An 18,853-nucleotide genomic window follows, 5' to 3' on the forward strand; every position below is an offset into this window, starting at 1 on the left:
GTAATTATCCTAGGATGTAGGCCAAGTAAAGACAAATATGGTAATTATCCTAGGATGTAGGCCAAGTAAAGACAAAGATGGTAATTATCCTAGGATGTAGACAAGTAAAGACAAAGATGGTAATTATCCTAGGATGTAGGCCAAGTAAAGACAAAGATGGTAATTATCCTAGGATGTAGGCCAAGTAAAGACACAGATGGTAATTATCCTAGGATGTAGGACAAGTAAAGATAAAGATGGTAATTATCCTAGGATGTAGGCCAAGTAAAGACAAAGATGGTAATTATCCTAGGATGTAGACCAAGTAAAGACAAAGATGGTAATTATCCTAGGAAGTAGGCCAAGTAAAGACAAAGATGGTAATTATCCTAGGATGTAGGCCAAGTAAAGACAAATATGGTAATTATCCTAGGATGTAGGCCAAGTAAAGACAAAGATGGTAATTATCCTAGGATGTAGACAAGTAAAGACAAAGATGGTAATTATCCTAGGATGTAGGCCAAGTAAAGACAAAGATGGTAATTATCCTAGGATCCAGGCCAAGTAAAGACAAAGATGGTAATTATCCTAGGATGTAGGCCAAGTAAAGACAAAGACGGTAATTATCCTAGGATGTAGGCCAAGTAAAGACAAAGATGGTAATTATCCTAGGATGTAGGCCAAGTAAAGACAAAGATGGTAATTATCCTAGGATGTAGGCCAAGTAAAGACAAAGATGGTAATTATCCTAGGATCCGGGCCAAGTAAAGACAAAGCTGATAATTATCCAAGGATGTAGGCCAAGTAAAGACACAGATGGTAATTATCCTAGGATGTAGGACAAGTAAAGATAAAGATGGTAATTATCCTAGGATGTAGGCCAAGTAAAGACAAAGATGGTAATTATCCTAGGATGTAGGCCAAGTAAAGACAAAGATGGTAATTATCCTAGGATGTAGGCCAAGTAAAGACAAATATGGTAATTATCCTAGGATGTAGGCCAAGTAAAGACAAAGATGGTAATTATCCTAGGATGTAGGCCAAGTAAAGACAAAGATGGTAATTATCCTAGGATGTAGGCCAAGTAAAGACAAAGGTGGTAATTATCCTAGGATGTAGGCCAAGTAAAGACAAAGATGGTAATTATCCTAGGATGTGGGCCAAGTAAAGACAAAGATGGTAATTATCCTAGGATGTAGGCCAAGTAAAGACAAAGATGGTAATTATCCTAGGATCCAGGCCAAATAAAGACCAATATGGTAATTATCCTAGGATGTAGGCCAAGTAAAGACAAAGATGGTAATTATCCTAGGATGTAGGCCAAGTAAAGACAAAGATGGTAATTATCCTAGGATGTAGGCCAAATAAAGACATATGGCAGTGATTCATAACTCTTCCAGCATACACAGTAGATGTTCATTCAGCCCTCTTTCTGAAAGCTTGTTGTTATACAATTTTGAGACTGAAATATTGATATTTGATTCGAGGAAATACAGTTTGTAGATACTGTCTGTAAGCATCAACTTGAATTAGATATATATTTTAATGAAGGTCGATGTTGAACCATTGGTGTTATTTATCCATACTCATTTTAATTGATGTCTAAACCAGCTGTAGACGAAGGTGTCTAATCATTTGAGTCAGATGGTGCCTACCCTCGAGTCGGTGAGTTTAAAATAAAATAAAAAGTATTTGTGGTGAATCAACAAAAAAAAAAGTAAGTCTATCCCTTAGCCCCTCAACACATCTTTATTTGACTGTCCTAATTTATAATTCTAGAAATGTGCATACAGTCGCTGGGCGACATTGGCAGTTTATTTCAATATACAGTATAGAGTTATAGCCTACCCTATGCTGCGCATGCAGAGCGTGCGTCAGACAATGGTCATTTAACATCCAAAGTGATGGTCTGTTTGGCAGATTATATAAATGTTGGAATGTCCTTAAGCATTGTTCTAATTTACATATACTAGCCTACTTACTTATACGTACAGTACACCGAGTGTACAAAACGTAAAACGCTGCTTGGGTTTTTCACACTCGGCAGTTTCCCAAGTGTATCAAGAATGGTCCATCACCCAAAGGACATCCAGCCAATTTGACATAACTGTGGGAAGCATTGGAGTCAACATGGGGGGGTGTAACTCAATATTAGGAAGGTGTCCATAATGTTTTGTACACTCAGTGTTGTTGTCGATAAAGACACATTATGATATTATTGTTATTATTGGAAGTGTTACTATTACTGATCTCTTGGTGTTTTCTGTATTAATGAATATTCAATAAATTGTATGTGTCCAAAAACATTTAGCCTTCTTCAAATATGTTCTCTCTGCTTTGCTATGGCATGATCCGCAAGAGGTTGAGAGGCTGGGTAGCGACACACATCCGCCTGCATGCACCAATGGACATTAGAGAGGATAGAGAGGAGGAGACCGATGCCACAGAAATGCTAGGCCCTATACTTCACTTTGCCACTTTATGGTTATTAAAGTTGAAGGCGGACAGCAGCAGTTTTGTTCAGCAGCATGGCGGCGCCTTTAACTGACCTGGAGAAGCGTAAACAGATCAGTATCAGGGGAATAGTCGGTGTCGAGAACGTCGCCGAGTTGAAGAAAGGTTTTAACCGACACCTCCACTTCACTTTGGTCAAAGACAGGAACATAGCGACGCCGCGGGATTATTACTTCGCCCTCGCGCACACGGTTCGAGATCACCTGGTGGGAAGATGGATCAGAACGCAACAGTTTTACTATGAGACCGACCCCAAGGTAAAGTTGTTTGTTTCAAAAGTGATTTCCTTGACCAAATATCATGCACCAGTTTACGTGGAGAATTATCCTGGCTACCTGTGTGTCTTGTCCCTCATTTGGTCCGCTGGTCAGTCGCCCCTCTTATTTATTTTCCCCATCATCAAATCAACATTTATTTTGGTCACATACACATGGCTAGCAGATGTTATTGCGAGTGTAGTGAAATGCTTGTGCGTCTAGTTCCGACCATGCAATAATATCTAACAAGTTATATAACAATTCCATAACAATTACCTAATACATGTATATATGGATGAGCGATGGCCGTGCGGCATAGACAGGATGCAGTAGATGGTATAGAGTACAGTATATACATATGAGATGAGTAATGTAGGGTATGTAGACTATTAAAGTGGCCAGAGATTTGAGTCAGTGTGTTGGCAGCAGCCACTCAATGTTAGTGGTGGCTGTTTAACAGTCTGATGGCCTTGAGATAGAAGCTGTTTTTCAGTCTCTCGGTCCCAGCTTTGATGCACCTGTACTGACCTCGCCTTCTGGATGATAGCGGGGTGAACAGGCAACCTGGTCTTCCAGCATTTTGTATTATTCTGTATGTAAACCCGAGATACTCAATTTATTATTATGTTAGTTTGGTATGGTAACTTAAGGTAAAAAACGAATGTAGGATGGTTGGTTGGAGTGCATGCTAATTAGCAACTTTTCAACCTCTTGGCATGTTAGGTAACCCTAACCTTAACCCTTTTAGCTTACCTTTCCCCTAACCTTAAACCTTTAACCTTAACCCATAGCCTAGCTAAAGTTAGCGAGCTAGCTAGAATTCGTAACATATTATACGTTTTCAAATTCGTAACATATTGTACATTTTGCTATTCAACGTATTCTACGTTTTGCATATTCGTAACATACCTTAAACCTTTAACCTTAACCCATAGCCTATTAGCAACATATTGTATGTTTAACATACTGAGTAAAAGTATAAATGCAACATATAGCAGGTAGCCTAGTGGTTAGAGTTTGGCCAGTAACCGAAGGGTTGCTAGATCGAATCCCTGAGCTGATAAGGTACAAATCTGTTATTCTGCTCCTGAACAAGGCAGTTAACCCACTGTTCCTAGGCTGTCATTGTAAATAAGAATTTGTTATTAACTGACTTTCCTAGTTAAAAATAAATAAATGAAGGAAATCATTCAATTAAAAGTAATTAATCGGGCCCTAATCTATGGATTTCACATGACTGGGTAGGGGTGCAGCATAGTTTGGCATAGGCCCACCTACTTGTTTGTGTCTATTTAGAAATGTTATTGACCAGTAAACATTAGAATACGAAATGTACAGATTAGAATGTGAAATGTACAGATTAGAATGTGAAATGTACAGATTAGAATATGAAATGTACAGATTAGAATGTGAAATGTACAGATTAGAATGTGAAATGTACAGATTAGAATGTGAAATGTACAGATTAGAATGTGAAATGTACAGATTAGAATGTGAACTGTACAGATTAGAATATGAACAGTACAGATTAGAATGTGAACTGTACAGATTAGAATATGAACAGTACAGATTAGAATGTGAACTGTACAGATTAGAATGTGAAATGTACAGATTAGAATGTGAAATGTACAGATTATATTAGAATGTGAAATGTACAGATTAGATTATGAAATGTACAGATTAGAATATGAAATGTACAGATTAGAATGTGAAATGTACAGATTAGAATGTGAAATGTACAGATTAGAATGTGAAATGTACAGATTAGAATATGAAATGTACAGATTAGAATGTGAAATGTACAGATTAGAATGTGAAATGTACAGATTAGAATGTGAACTGTACAGAGTAGAATATGAACTAGATGAGGGCGGTGGCGGCAGGTAGCCTAGTGGTTAGAGCGTTGGACTAGTAACCAGAAGGTTGCAAGTTCAAACCCCTGAGCTGACAAGGTACAAATCTGTCATTCTGCCCCTGAACAGGCAGTCAACACACTGTTCCTAGGCCGTCATTGAAAATAAGAATTTGTTCTTTAACTGACTTGCCTGGTTAAATAAAGGTAAATAAAAAAAATATATATAAAAGAGGGATACAGTGCAGAAACTGAGTGTCGAAACGGAACCACTGCTAAATGTTCCTGTTCTCCTGTCCAGCGGGTGTACTACCTCTCCCTGGAGTTCTACATGGGCAGAACCCTCCAGAACACCATGATTAACCTGGGGCTGCAGAACGCCTGTGACGAGGCCATCTACCAGGTGAGCTTGAACCTTATACAGGTGAGATGGAACCTTGTAGACAGTCTACCAGGTGAGATGGAACCTTGTTAGACAGTCTACCACGTGAGATGGAACCTTGGTAGACAGTCTACCAGGTGAGATGGAACCTTGTTAGACAGTCTACCAGGTGAGATGGAACCTTGTTAGACAGTCTACCACGTGAGATGGAACCTTGTTAGACAGTCTACCAGGTGAGATGGAACCTTGTTAGACAGTCTACCACGTGAGATGGAACCTTGGTAGACAGTCTACCAGGTGAGATGGAACCTTGTTAGACAGTCTACCAGGTGAGATGGAACCTTGTTAGACAGTCTACCACGTGAGATGGAACCTTGTTAGACAGTCTACCACGTGAGATGGAACCTTGTTAGACAGTCTACCACATGAGATGGAACCTTGGTAGACAGTCTACCAGGTGAGATGGAACCTTGTTAGACAGTCTACCAGGTGAGATGGAACCTTGTTAGACAGTCTACCACGTGAGATGGAACCTTGTTAGACAGTCTACCAGGTGAGATGGAACCTTGTTAGACAGTCTACCAGCCAGGTGAGATGGAACCTTGTAGACAGTCTACCAGCCAGGTGAGATGGAACCTTGTAGACAGTCTACCAGCCAGGTGAGATGGAACCTTGTAGACAGTCTACCAGCCAGGTGAGATGGAACCTTGTAGACAGTCTACCAGCCAGGTGAGATGGAACCTTGTAGACAGTCTACCAGCCAGGTGGGATGGAACCTTGTAGACAGTCTACCAGCCAGGTGGGATGGAACCTTGTAGACAGTCTACCAGCCAGGTGAGATGGAACCTTGTAGACAGTCTACCAGCCAGGTGAGATGGAACCTTGTAGACAGTCTACCAGCCAGGTGAGATGGAACCTTGTAGACAGTCTACCACGTGAGATGGAACCTTGTAGACAGTCTACCAGCCAGGTGGGATGGAACCTTGTAGACAGTCTACCAGCCAGGTGAGATGGAACCTTGTAGACAGTCTACCAGCCAGGTGAGATGGAACCTTGTATAAGTCAGGGACACACCGGCATGGCTGCATGCAGAAACGACTAGTGCCACAGGCAAACAAGCTTTCTTATAAGAGACAGACTTTCTCAAGAACCGTGACAGCATGACTAACACACAACCTTAGTCATTACTTTGATCAACTTTGAGTGTCAAGTAATGTATGAGCTCAAACACATTATTAGACACTATAAAAGCCTAGTTTACACCTTGCGTACACAACGCAAGAACGCTTCGCAAGATGGCGATCCTGCACAGAGTTATGAATTGCAGGACTGAACATGTCTGCGTAGCTTTGCTAAGCTACGCAACGCTATTTAGGGTAGCTACTTGTGGGGTATAAACTAGCCTTTAATATGGGACTGTGAGTTGAGCGAACTGATTTGAGTTGTTTTTTATGTCCGTCATGTAGCTGGGTTTGGACATGGAGGATCTGGAGGAGATGGAGGAGGATGCAGGGCTGGGGAACGGAGGCCTGGGCAGGCTGGCAGGTACAGTACCAAGATCCATGTGTCTGTCTGTCTGTCTGTCTGTCTGTCTGTCTGTCTGTCTGTCTGTCTGTCTGTCTGTCTGTCTGTCTGTCTGTCTGTCTGTCTGTCTGTCTGTCTGTCTGTCTGTCTGTCTGTCTGTCTGTCTGTCTGTCTGTCTGTCTGTCTGTCTGTCTGTCTGTCTGTCAGTGTGTGTTAGGCTGCTGTTGGCTCACCAGAACAGGAAGTTTTACTCAACCCTAGGAGGCTGCTGTTGGCTCACCAGAACAGGAAGTTTACTCAACCCTAGGAGGCTGCTGTCGGCTGGCTGTCCGCATCAACGCGAGGAGGCTGTCCACCACTAGGAGGCTGTACACCCCACCACCACCACTAGGAGGCTGTTCCGCCCACCACCACCACCAGGAGGCTGTTCCGCCCCACCACCACCACTAAGAGGCTGTTCCGCCCCACCACCACCACTAGGAGGCTGTCCGCCCCACCACCACCACCACCACCACCACCACTAGGAGGCTGTCCGCCCCACCACCACCACCACCACCACTAGGAGGCTGTCCGCCCCACCACCACCACCACCACCACCACCACCACCACCACCACCACTAGGAGGCTGTCCGCCCCACCACCACCACCACTAAGAGGCTGTCCGCCCCACCACCACCGTCCTCCACCACCACCACCACTAGGAGGCTGTCCGCCCCACCACCACCACCACTAGGAGGCTGTACGCCCCACCACCACCACCACTAGGAGGCTGTCCGCCCCACCACCACCACTAGGAGGCTGTACGCCCCACCACCACCACCACTAGGAGGCTGTCCCGCCCCACCACCACCACTAGGAGGCTGTTCGCCCCACCACCACCACTAGGAGGCTGTCCCGCCCCACCACCACCACTAGGAGGCTGTCCCGCCCCACCACCACCACCACTAGGAGGCTGTGCCGCCCCACCACCACCACCACCACTAGGAAGCTGTCCGCCCCACCATCACCACCACCACTAGGAAGTTGTCCGCCCCACCACCACTAGGAGGCTGTCCCGCCCCACCACCACCACCACCACTAGGAGGCTGTCCCGCCCCACCACCACCACCACTAGGAGGCTGTCCCGCCCCACCACCACCACCAGGAGGCTGTCCCCACCACCACCACCACTAGGAGGCTGTCCCGCCCCACCACCACCACCACTAGGAGGCTGTCCCGCCCCACCACCACCACCACTAGGAGGCTGTCCCGCCCCACCACCACCACCAGGAGGCTGTCCCCACCACCACCACTAGGAGGCTGTCCCCACCACCACCACTAGGAGGCTGTCCCGCCCCACCACCACCACTAGGAGGCTGTCCCGCCCCACCACCACCACCACTAGGAGGCTGTCCCGCACCACCACCACCACTAGGAGGCTGTCCCGCCCCACCACCACCACCACCACCACCACCACCACCACCACCAGGAGGCTGTCCCCACCACCACCACCACTAGGAGGCTGTCCCGCCCCACCACCACCACCAGGAGGCTGTCCCCACCACCACCACCACCACTAGGAGGCTGTCCCACCCCACCACCACCACCACTAGGAGGCTGTCCCCACCACCACCACCACCACTAGGAGGCTGTCCCCACCACCACCACCACCACCACTAGGAGGCTGTCCCACCCCACCACCACCACCACTAGGAGGCTGTCCCCACCACCACCACCACTAGGAGGCTGTCCCGCCCCACCACCACCACCACTAGGAGGCTGTCCCGCCCCACCACCACCACCACCACCACCACCAGGAGGCTGTCCCCACCACCACCACCACTAGGAGGCTGTTCCGCCCCACCACCACCACCACTAGGAGGCTGTCCCGCCCCACCACCACCACCACCACCACCACCACCTGGAGGCTGTCCCCACCACCACCACCACTAGGAGGCTGTTCCGCCCCACCACCACCACCACCACCACCACTAGGAGGCTGTTCCGCCCCACCACCACCACCACTAGGAGGCTGTCCCGCCCCACCACCACCACCACCACCACCAGGAGGCTGTCCCCACCACCACCACCACTTGGAGGCTGTTCCGCCCCACCACCACCACCACCACTAGGAGGCTGTTCCGCCCCACCACCACCACCACCAGGAGGCTGTCCCGCCCCACCACCACTAGGAGGCTGTCCCGCCCCACCACCACTAGGAGGCTGTCCCGCCCCACCACCAACAGGAGGCTGTCCCGCCCCACCACCACCAGGAGGCTGTCCCGCCCCACCACGACCACCAGGAGGCTCTCCCGCCCCACCACCACCACCACCACTTATCCCTGTACTACACCATACTTCATCCATACAGTTTGTCTTGACATCCACTGTATCTGTATCCTTCATCCAATAAACATAGTGTTTCTATTGAACATTTACATGATTTTGTCCTTGATATATATGTGTGTGTGTATATATATTATATAGCTTGTTTCCTGGACTCGATGGCCACCCTGGGTCTGGCAGCGTACGGTTACGGCATCCGTTATGAATATGGAATCTTCAACCAGAAGATCAAGGAAGGTTGGCAGGTAATATCCGCAACACTTTTCACTGCATAAATCTACTGCATTTAAAGGGACAATCTGGGATTGCTACATCCTCCATTGTTTATAATAAAGTGCAGACTGACAGCTTTAATTTGAGGTTATTTTCATCCATATCTGGTCAATTTATAACTGACAGCACTATTCGGTCATTAAAGTAGTATAAAGTATAGTCTTATATTCCTAGCATGCAATGACTACATCAAGCTTGTAACTCTGTTGTGTTTCAGATGATTTTGTGCCCAATACAAAACGAATGGTAAATAATGTATAGAGGCCCTTTTTATTGTAAATAAGAATAGAATATGTTTTCTAAACTCGTCTACATGAATGTGGATGCAGATCATCCTGAATGAATCATGAAATAATGATGAGTGAGAAAGTTAGACGCACAACTATCATACCCTAAAACATTTCAATCTGTCACCTTTTCAATATCGGGGTGTGTGTATGATAAGATTTCATTATTTGCAGTACACTCTCATTTCTAAAACCACTTTGTGCCTCGTCACTTCAGTCAATGAATAATCAGTACAATCAGGTTTCAGTGTTCTAAACCACACTGCACTGCAAACACACAGGCCAAATTCAAAAGGGCAACACCCCTCAGCCGTGTATAGAAGGTACTGTAGGTCATTATCAGAGTCTTAACAAAAGGGCAACACCCCTCAGCCGTGTATAGAAGGTACTGTAGGTCATTATCAGAGTCTTAACAAAAGGGCAACACCCCTCAGCCGTGTATAGAAGGTACTGTAGGTCATTATCAGAGTCTTAACAAAAGGGCAACACCCCTCAGCTGTGTATAGAAGGTACTGTAGGTCATTATCAGAGTCTTAACAAAAGGGCAACACCCCTCAGCCGTGTATAGAAGGTACTGTAGGTCATTATCAGAGTCTTAACAAAAGGGCAACACCCCTCAGCTGTGTATAGAAGGTACTGTAGGTCATTATCAGAGTCTTAACAAAAGGGCAACACCCCTCAGCCGTGTATAGAAGGTACTGTAGGTCATTATCAGAGTCTTAACAAAAGGGCAACACCCCTCAGCCGTGTATAGAAGGTACTGTAGGTCATTATCAGAGTCTTAACAAAAGGGCAACACCCCTCAGCCGTGTATAGAAGGTACTGTAGGTCATTATCAGAGTCTTAACAAAAGGGCAACACCCCTCAGCCGTGTATAGAAGGTACTGTAGGTCATTATCAGAGTCTTAACAAAAGGGCAACACCCCTCAGCCGTGTATAGAAGGTACTGTAGGTCATTATCAGAGTCTTAACAAAAGGGCAACACCCCTCAGCCGTGTATAGAAGGTACTGTAGGTCATTATCAGAGTCTTAACAAAAGGGCAACACCCCTCAGCCGTGTATAGAAGGTACTGTAGGTCATTATCAGAGTCTTAACAAAAGGGCAACACCCCTCAGCCGTGTATAGAAAGTACTGTAGGTCATTATCAGAGTCTTAACAAAAGGGCAACACCCCTCAGCCGTGTATAGAAGGTACTGTAGGTCATTATCAGAGTCTTAACAAAAGGGCAACACCCCTCAGCTGTGTATAGAAGGTACTGTAGGTCATTATCAGAGTCTTAACAAAAGGGCAACACCCCTCAGCCGTGTATAGAAGGTACTGTAGGTCATTATCAGAGTCTTAACAAAAGGGCAAAACCCCTCAGCCGTGTATAGAAGGTACTGTAGGTCATTATCAGAGTCTTAACAAAAGGGCAACACCCCTCAGCCGTGTATAGAAGGTACTGTAGGTCATTAGCAGAGTCTTAACAAAAGGGCAAAACCCCTCCAGCCGTGTATAGAAGGTACTGTAGGTCATTATCAGAGTCTTAACAAAAGGGCAACAACACAATAGCTTTCTCAACCTCTGAGCCAACCACCGGCAACAAGCCCATCTGCGTCCCAAATGGCACCCTATTCCCTACATAGTGCACTACTTTTGACTAGGGACCATGTGGGGGGGGGGTGACTGTGGTCAAAAGTAGTGCACTATATGGGAATAAGGTGCTGTTTGGGACACAGACATTGTTACACTATGGCAACAGAGAAAATGAGGCAGTTGGCAGCAACTTCCATTCCTGTTAATGATTGGCCAACACTGCATACCTGGGTTCAACAACTATTCTAAAATCATTAAAAATACTTCATATGTGTTTGTTTGATTGAGCCTGTCTGGTGCAATGGAATCAATAGAATAGTTGCCAAAGTGCAAAACCCCACCCATCTGGCACTCCAGGCAGACTAGAGCAAACGCTCAAAGTATTTGAAAGATTTCAAATACTATTTAGACCCAGTTCCGCAACATTGTGGTGGCCCACTTCCTCTCTCTCACCATCCAGTCTGGATTCAAATAAGCAAAGCTTGATGATGAGTTGGGTCTTTGAATTAGCTGTTTAGTGCTAAGGCAACAAAAACCCTGCCCTAGAGGGCTGTCTAAATCTTTCTTAATTTAATTATTTTATTCAGCCAGGATAATCCACTCAGTAACACTGGCCTCTTCAAAGAGTTTAGTCTGCAGAGGCTTAACATACTCTCAATATGAACTGCCTTCTGTACCTACTACTATATATACTATAATACTACTATAGTATAATACTATTATACACACTATACTACTATTATACATACTATACTACTACGGTTGAAGTCAGGAGTTTACATACACCTTAGCCAAATACATTTAAACTACATTTTTCACAATTCCTGACATTTAATCCTAGTAAAAATTCCCTGTCATAGGTCAGCTAGGATCACCACTTTATTTTAAGAATGTGAAATGTCAGAATAATTGTAGAAAATGATTTATTTCAGATTTTACTTCTTTCATCACATTCCCAGTGGGTCAGAAGTTTACATACACTCAATTAGGATTTGATAGCATTGCCTTTAAAATGTTTAACTTGGGTCAAACGTTTCGGGTAGCCTTCCACAAGCTTCCCACAATAAGTTGGGTGAATTTTGGCCCATTCCTCCTGACAGAGCTGGTGTAACTGAGTCAGGTTTGTAGGCCTCCTTGCTCGCACACAAGGCCTACCTTCAACTGAGATTGAAGGTAAGCCTTGAAATACATCCACAGATACACCTCCAATTGACTCAAATTATGTTAATTAGCCTAACAGAAGCTTCTAAAGCCATGACATCATTTTCTGGAATTTTCCAAGCTGTTTAAAGGCACAGTCAACTTAGTGTATGTAAACTTCTGACCCACTGGAATTGTGGTACAGTGAATTATAAATTAAATAATCTGTCTGTAAACAATTGTTGGAAAAATTACTTGTGTCATGCACAAAGTAGATGTCCTAATCGACTTGCCAAAACTATAGTTTGTTAACAAGAAATGTGTGGAGTGGTTGAATAATGAGTTTTAATGACTCCAACCTAAGTGTATGTAAACTTCTGATTTCAACTGAATATTATAATGCTGACTTCAACTGAATATTAGAATGCTACTATACTATAATATACAGTACCAGCCAAAAGTTTAGACAGCTACTCATTCAAGGGTTTTTCTTTATTTTTACTATTTTCTACATTGTAGAATAATAGTGAAGACATCAACACTATGAAATAACACATATGGAATCATGTAGTAACCAAAAAATGTGTTAAACATATCAAAACATATTTATATTTGAGATTCTTCAAAGTAGCCACGCTTTGCCTTGATGACAGCTTTGCATACTCTTGGCATTCTCTCAACCAGCTTCATGACGTAGTCACCTGGAATGCATTTCAATTAACAGGCGTGCCTTGTTAAAAGTTAATTTGTGGAATTTCTTTCCTTAATAATGCATTTGAGCCAATCAGTTGTGTTGTGAGAAGGTAGGGGTGGTATACAGAAGATGGCCCTAATCGGTGAAAGACCAAGTACATATTATGGCAGGAACAGCTCAAATAAGCAAAGACAAATGACAGGCCATTACTTAAAGACACGAAGGAAAACCCTGGAATGAGTAGCTGTGTACTATAACACTACTATACTATAATACTACTATGTTATAATACTACTATGCTATAATACTACTACGATACTATAATACTACTATAATATAATACTACTACCATACTATAATGCTACTATAGTATAACAATACTATAATACTGTAATGCTACCACAATATAATACTACTACTATACTATAATGCTACCATATTATAATACTACTACTATACTATAATGCTACCATATTATAATACTACTACTATACTATAATACTACTATACTGCTACAATACTACTATAATATAATACTACTACAATATAATGCTATTATAATATAATACTAATACTATACTATAATACCACTATGCTATAATACCACTATACTATAATACTACTATACCATAAAACTGCCACTATACTATAATGCTACTATAATATAATACTACCATGCTATAATACTGCTACTATACCATAATACTACTATACTGCTATACTACTGCTATACTACAATACTACTGCTATACTATAATACTACCGCTATACTATAATACTACCGCTATACTATAATACTACTACTATACTACAATACTGCTACTATACTAATACTATACTATAATGCTACCATGATATAATATTACTACTATACCATAATACCACCATACCATAATACTACTGCTATACTATACTACTGCTATGATATACTACTACTATACTACTACTACTATACTGTAATACTGCTATACTATAATACTACTACTATACTATAATACTACTACTATACTATAATACTACTACTATACTATAATACCACTACTATAATATAATACTACTACTTTGTACTATGAACAATTATGCTCATATCTATTGTTTCATTAGCCTGAGTGCCACTCTATTTGTGCCATCATGCCATTGTCTTGACAATGAGCAATAGAGTTTGCAAGAGCACAAACAGATCTGGGACCAGGCTATGGTTTTCAGGGTCATTTTGACTCATATTAAAAATGTTACTTAGTCACTCTTCGATTTGAAATTCACTGTTAAATTCCTTCTTCTGAGGTGGAAGAGGCAGATGATTGGTTGCGTCATGGTAACCCCTGGGAGAAGGCCCGCCCTGAGTACATGCTACCTGTGCACTACTACGGCAGAGTGGAGGAGTCTAAGGAAGGGGCCAGATGGGTGGATACACAGGTATTTAATCATGATGATAATACATTTGAATTAGTAACACACTAATAATACTACTAGCAGTACTTAGTACCTGCATATCTATGGTGAGAATTGCTATGCAATTACTATGTAACATGTCATTACATTGTAACTACACATGTATAAGAAGACTTATGTTAAGCGTTATTGATATTTACTAGGATAAATATCCAATCATTCCCTTGCCTATGACCCTGTAGGTACAGCATATCTATGATGTGTTGAGATGAATTAGTTCATTTTAATCTCGTAATCCTAATTCTTCCCATGTCTTGAATGTGTTATGTAGGTGGTCCTGGCCATGCCTTATGACACGCCCATCCCTGGGTATATGAACAACACAGTCAACACCATGAGGCTGTGGTCAGCCAGAGCTCCCAACGATTTCAACCTGAAGGACTGTTAGTGGCCAGGATGATTACCTTTTACCTTTTAACCTTGCCTAATCAGAGCTAGCTCTGGTCCAGGGTGTTAGTGCGGCTTGTTAAGAATGCTTGAAGAAGGCTCAAACAAGGCTGTTTTAAAGCCCTGGCCCAGAGCTAACTTGGAACTTAACTTCAGATCCGAGTACTCAGACTTTCATGTAAATTACACATTTTTCTGTCAATGTAGGATTTATGGTGGAAAACTTGAGTTAAGCACACAGATCTCAAGTTAGAATCCAGACCTTAATCCAGACCTTAATCCAGACCTTAATAGTTACAGTATTGGACGAGTGAATCTGTAACAAATTAAACTTGAAAAGCCCTTTCTTTTCCTGGGGAGGTGTCATAATACCCATAAAACCTAGTGGTCAAACAGGGAAATGGTTCCAATCATTTTCCACCATTCATTTTTCCCATAGGAGATTTTCGAAACACTTACAACCCTTATTTTGTTTCCTGTTTGGTCACCCTGGCGTGATGTTTTGATGACCATGCAAATTTCTCTCAGACAAGGTGACTTTTATCAATATATTATGCTCTATTTACTCTCAGATTTAAAAATGCTAATTAGCATTAAACTAGACATCGTGTAAGACTACAAATCCCTGCAAGCTCCTGCAAGTCATCCCTAGCTGACACTTTTGCTAAGAGGTATTAAATAGCTAATACAAAGAGATTCTTACATTTGTAGTTCTTTATGATAGCCACATTAGCAGCTAATTAGCATTTCATTTTGGCGGGGGGTAAATACAGGTGAACGTATTGATAAATCATCATTATGGGTATTGTGACTCCTACTGTGGTACTCTATTCAACTCTTACCCTATGAGGTCCAGAGCCTGCTGGTTTCCTGTTCTACCTGATAATTAACTGCACCCACCTGGTGTCCCAGGTATAAATCAGTCACTGATTCGAGGGGAACATTTTTTTTAAGCAGTAGAACTAACTTTAACTTCCTCTGGTAACTTTACTAAAATTCCCAGGTATTCCAGAAATCCCTGTTGAAAGAGTCCCTAAATCAGAAGGGGAAAAAGTTGGATATCTGGAATCCTCCAACCAGGATTTCTGAAAAACCAGGGAAGTTCCTGGTATTTTGGAGAAGTTCCTGGTATTTTGGAGAAGTTCCTGGTATTTTGGAGAAGTTCCTGGTATTTTGGAGAAGTTCCTGGTATTTTGGAGAAGTTCCTGGTATTTTGAAGAAGTTCCTAGTATTTCGGAGAAGTTCCTGGTATTTTGCAACCCTATATGTAATTCTATGATCTCTCCTCAGTCAATGTTGGAGATTACATCCAAGCTGTTCTGGACAGGAATCTGGCGGAGAATATTTCTCGTGTCCTCTACCCCAACGATAACGTAAGTTCCGCATTGGCCACGTAGGTGTGAGTCCATTTTGATACGCTGGTATATCTGTAACCTGATTCCAGATCAGGCTGTAGAGTCAACTCCTATGGACGTTGGCATAGAAATGACCGCAGGGGTTTAACCTCTTGAAACTAGGGGGCACTATTTAGAATTTTTGAAAAATAACGTTCCCAAAGTAAACCGCCTATTTCTCAGGACCAGATGCTAGAATATGTATATAATTGACAGCTTAGGATAGAAAACACTCTAAAGTTTCCAAAACTGTAAAAATATTGTCTGTGAGTATAACAGAACTGAGAGTCAACTCCTATGGACATAGAAATGGCATAGAAATGACCACAGGGGTTTAACAGACAGCATAAACACATCTGGGGACCGGCTAGTGCAGGGTTTCAGGGTTTCCTAAACTCGGGTCCACATTTTGGGTTTTGCCCCTAGTGCTAAACAGCTGATTCAACTAATCATCGAGCTTCGATCATTTCACAATCAGCTGTGTAGTGCTAGGGGCAAAAAACAAAATGGGCACCACTTGTGATCCCGAGGACTGAGTTTGGGAAACACTGGGCTAGTGTGTTTCTAACTCCTAACGACTTGATTCCTCTCCTCTTGTTGAGGGGTTGTAGTTCTTGATTCCTCACCTCTTGTTGAGGGGTTGTAGTTCTTGATTCCTCTCCTTCTTCATTGTTGTAGTTCTTTGAGGGGAAGGAGCTACGCCTGAAGCAGGAGTACTTTGTGGTGGCGGCCACACTTCAGGACATCATCCGACGCTTCAAGATATCCAAGAAGGGCTCAAGCGGTCCAGTGTCTTTCGACAGCTTCCCAGAGAAGGTTACTTATTGATTACCTGTGATGTTTTATCGATTTTCTATGATGTCTGAATCGTAACAAAAAATCTGTTTGCTTGATTGTGTTGACAGGTGGCCATCCAGTTGAATGACACTCATCCTGCGATGGCCATCCCAGAGCTCATGAGGGTCTTTGTGGACGTTGAGAAACTAGACTGGGACACGGTGCGTTTAGAGAGAGATTATTATATTGTACATTGTTATTATGATATTATATGAAAATCCAACTAACCTTGGCTAACTGTCATAAGTCCTAATGTGAATGTTCAGGAAATGTTTACTGTATTAGTGGAACCTGTCTCTCCTCAGGCGTGGGCCATCACCAAGCGGACCTTTGCGTACACCAATCACACAGTTCTTCCCGAGGCTCTGGAGCGCTGGCCCGTTGGCCTGCTGGAGACCCTGCTACCCAGACACCTTCAGATCATCTACAGGATCAATCAGGGACACCTGGACGTACATATTTAGCTGAGATCACTGCTCTCTGTGTCAATACCTTGATAGTTAAATGACTTATTTTAAAATGTGTTCCCCCTTACAAGACTCATAGACACTGGGTTAGGTTACCGTAGACACTGGGGGTAGGTTACCGTAGACACTGGGGGTAGGTTACCGTAGACACTGGGGGTAGGTTACCGTAGACACTGGGGGTAGGTTACCGTAGACACTGGGGGTAGGTTACCGTAGGCACTGGGGGTAGGTTACCGTAGGCACTGGGGGTAGGTTACCGTAGACACTGGGGGTAGGTTACCGTAGCGTAGACACTGGGGGTAGGTTACCGTAGACACAAGGGGTAGGTTACCGTAGACACTGGGGGTAGGTTACCGTAGCGTTGAGCTACCGTAGACACTGGGGGTAGGCGACCGTACGTCTCAATTAGCTCCCTACTCCTTCTCTTGGCCCTAACACATCTACAAACGTGGACAAATAATATGGAAGTTGTGGTGGAAACCACAGCGGTACCCTGCTTCTACTGTACCTGTCCAGCCTATTCCGGTTTACTATATAGGGTTCAGGGGGGATGTGGAGCAGATTGGGACCAGCTGACTGGTTGTATGTTTCTGCTGTTGCTCCAGGGGATTAGAGCTCTCTTTCCAGGAGACCTGGATAGGATACGCAGGATGTCTCTGATCGAGGAAGACGGGGGCAAGAGGGTCAACATGGCCCATCTGTGCATCGTGGGATCTCACGCTGTCAACGGAGTCGCAGAGATACACTCCAACATCATCAAGAATGACGTGTAAGATGGGGTCTTGTCTAGGTCGTGTTCAGTAGGCACAAAACGGAAGAAAACACTGAAACTGACTTTGAAGTTCTGTCTGTAATTATCCAATCAGAAACGCTTGTTTTTTTTTGTTTTACATTGTAAAACTGCTTTGAACTGTTTTTCTACGGTGTGCCCGATTGAACACGGTCCTGTCTTCACTCTCTCTCTCTCTCTCCAATAACTCTTTTTAGATTCTAGAAAATATATAATAATAAAATATAAAATATATATATATAAAATATATAAAATATAAAATATATAAAATATAAAATATATATATATAAAATGTTTCCTTTTTGTTTTGAAAGGTTCCGAGACTTCAGCGAATTAGAACCGGATAAATTCCAGAACAAGACCAATGGCATCACTCCTAGGCGCTGGCTCCTCCTCTGTAACCCGGGATTGGCTGAGCTAATCGCTGAGGTTTAATGAGCGTCTTTATTGACCATTGTCTCTCTTTGACCATTTGCTTTATCTTATTCTGTTTTCTTTCTAATTTTGCCATGTCGTGTTCATACACTTTGTCCTTGTTTCTAGGCCATTGGGGAGGAATATGTGAAAGACCTCAGTCAGTTACAGAAGCTCAATGAGCTGGTCAAGGATGATGCCTTCATTAGAGATGTGTCTAATGTCAAGCAGGTCAGACTTCAACCACATCAACCTCCCGCTTAATTAGCAACAGATCATAACATGAAACATACTTCATTAATTAGCAAC

The 18,853-nt window shown here is 43.3% G+C and overlaps 1 protein-coding gene across 3 annotated transcripts in view; it reads left to right on the top strand.

The window, feature by feature from the left end:
- The first annotated feature begins 2,356 nt into the window (after positions 1 to 2,356).
- The window catches only part of pygl (phosphorylase, glycogen, liver), a 31,254-nt gene continuing 14,757 nt past the window's right edge, over positions 2,357 to 18,853 (top strand). The window contains exons 1-13 of one of the 3 annotated variants that reach the window (XM_031829289.1): positions 2,357 to 2,750; positions 4,904 to 5,005; positions 6,451 to 6,529; positions 8,975 to 9,078; positions 14,088 to 14,219; positions 14,527 to 14,638; positions 15,933 to 16,015; positions 16,715 to 16,852; positions 16,942 to 17,034; positions 17,179 to 17,325; positions 17,946 to 18,109; positions 18,445 to 18,559; positions 18,674 to 18,775. In XM_031829289.1, coding sequence (XP_031685149.1) covers positions 2,508 to 2,750; positions 4,904 to 5,005; positions 6,451 to 6,529; positions 8,975 to 9,078; positions 14,088 to 14,219; positions 14,527 to 14,638; positions 15,933 to 16,015; positions 16,715 to 16,852; positions 16,942 to 17,034; positions 17,179 to 17,325; positions 17,946 to 18,109; positions 18,445 to 18,559; positions 18,674 to 18,775 — 1,614 coding nt within the window. In that variant the 5' untranslated portion in view covers positions 2,357 to 2,507. The remainder of the gene's footprint in view (positions 2,751 to 4,903; positions 5,006 to 6,450; positions 6,530 to 8,974; positions 9,079 to 14,087; positions 14,220 to 14,526; positions 14,639 to 15,932; positions 16,016 to 16,714; positions 16,853 to 16,941; positions 17,035 to 17,178; positions 17,326 to 17,945; positions 18,110 to 18,444; positions 18,560 to 18,673; positions 18,776 to 18,853) is intronic. The other 2 variants (XM_031829291.1, XM_031829290.1) reach the window with 2 other exon arrangements.

The sequence above is a fragment of the Oncorhynchus kisutch genome, linkage group LG7, assembly GCF_002021735.2.
Source record: "Oncorhynchus kisutch isolate 150728-3 linkage group LG7, Okis_V2, whole genome shotgun sequence".
Lineage (NCBI taxonomy): Eukaryota > Metazoa > Chordata > Actinopteri > Salmoniformes > Salmonidae > Oncorhynchus > Oncorhynchus kisutch.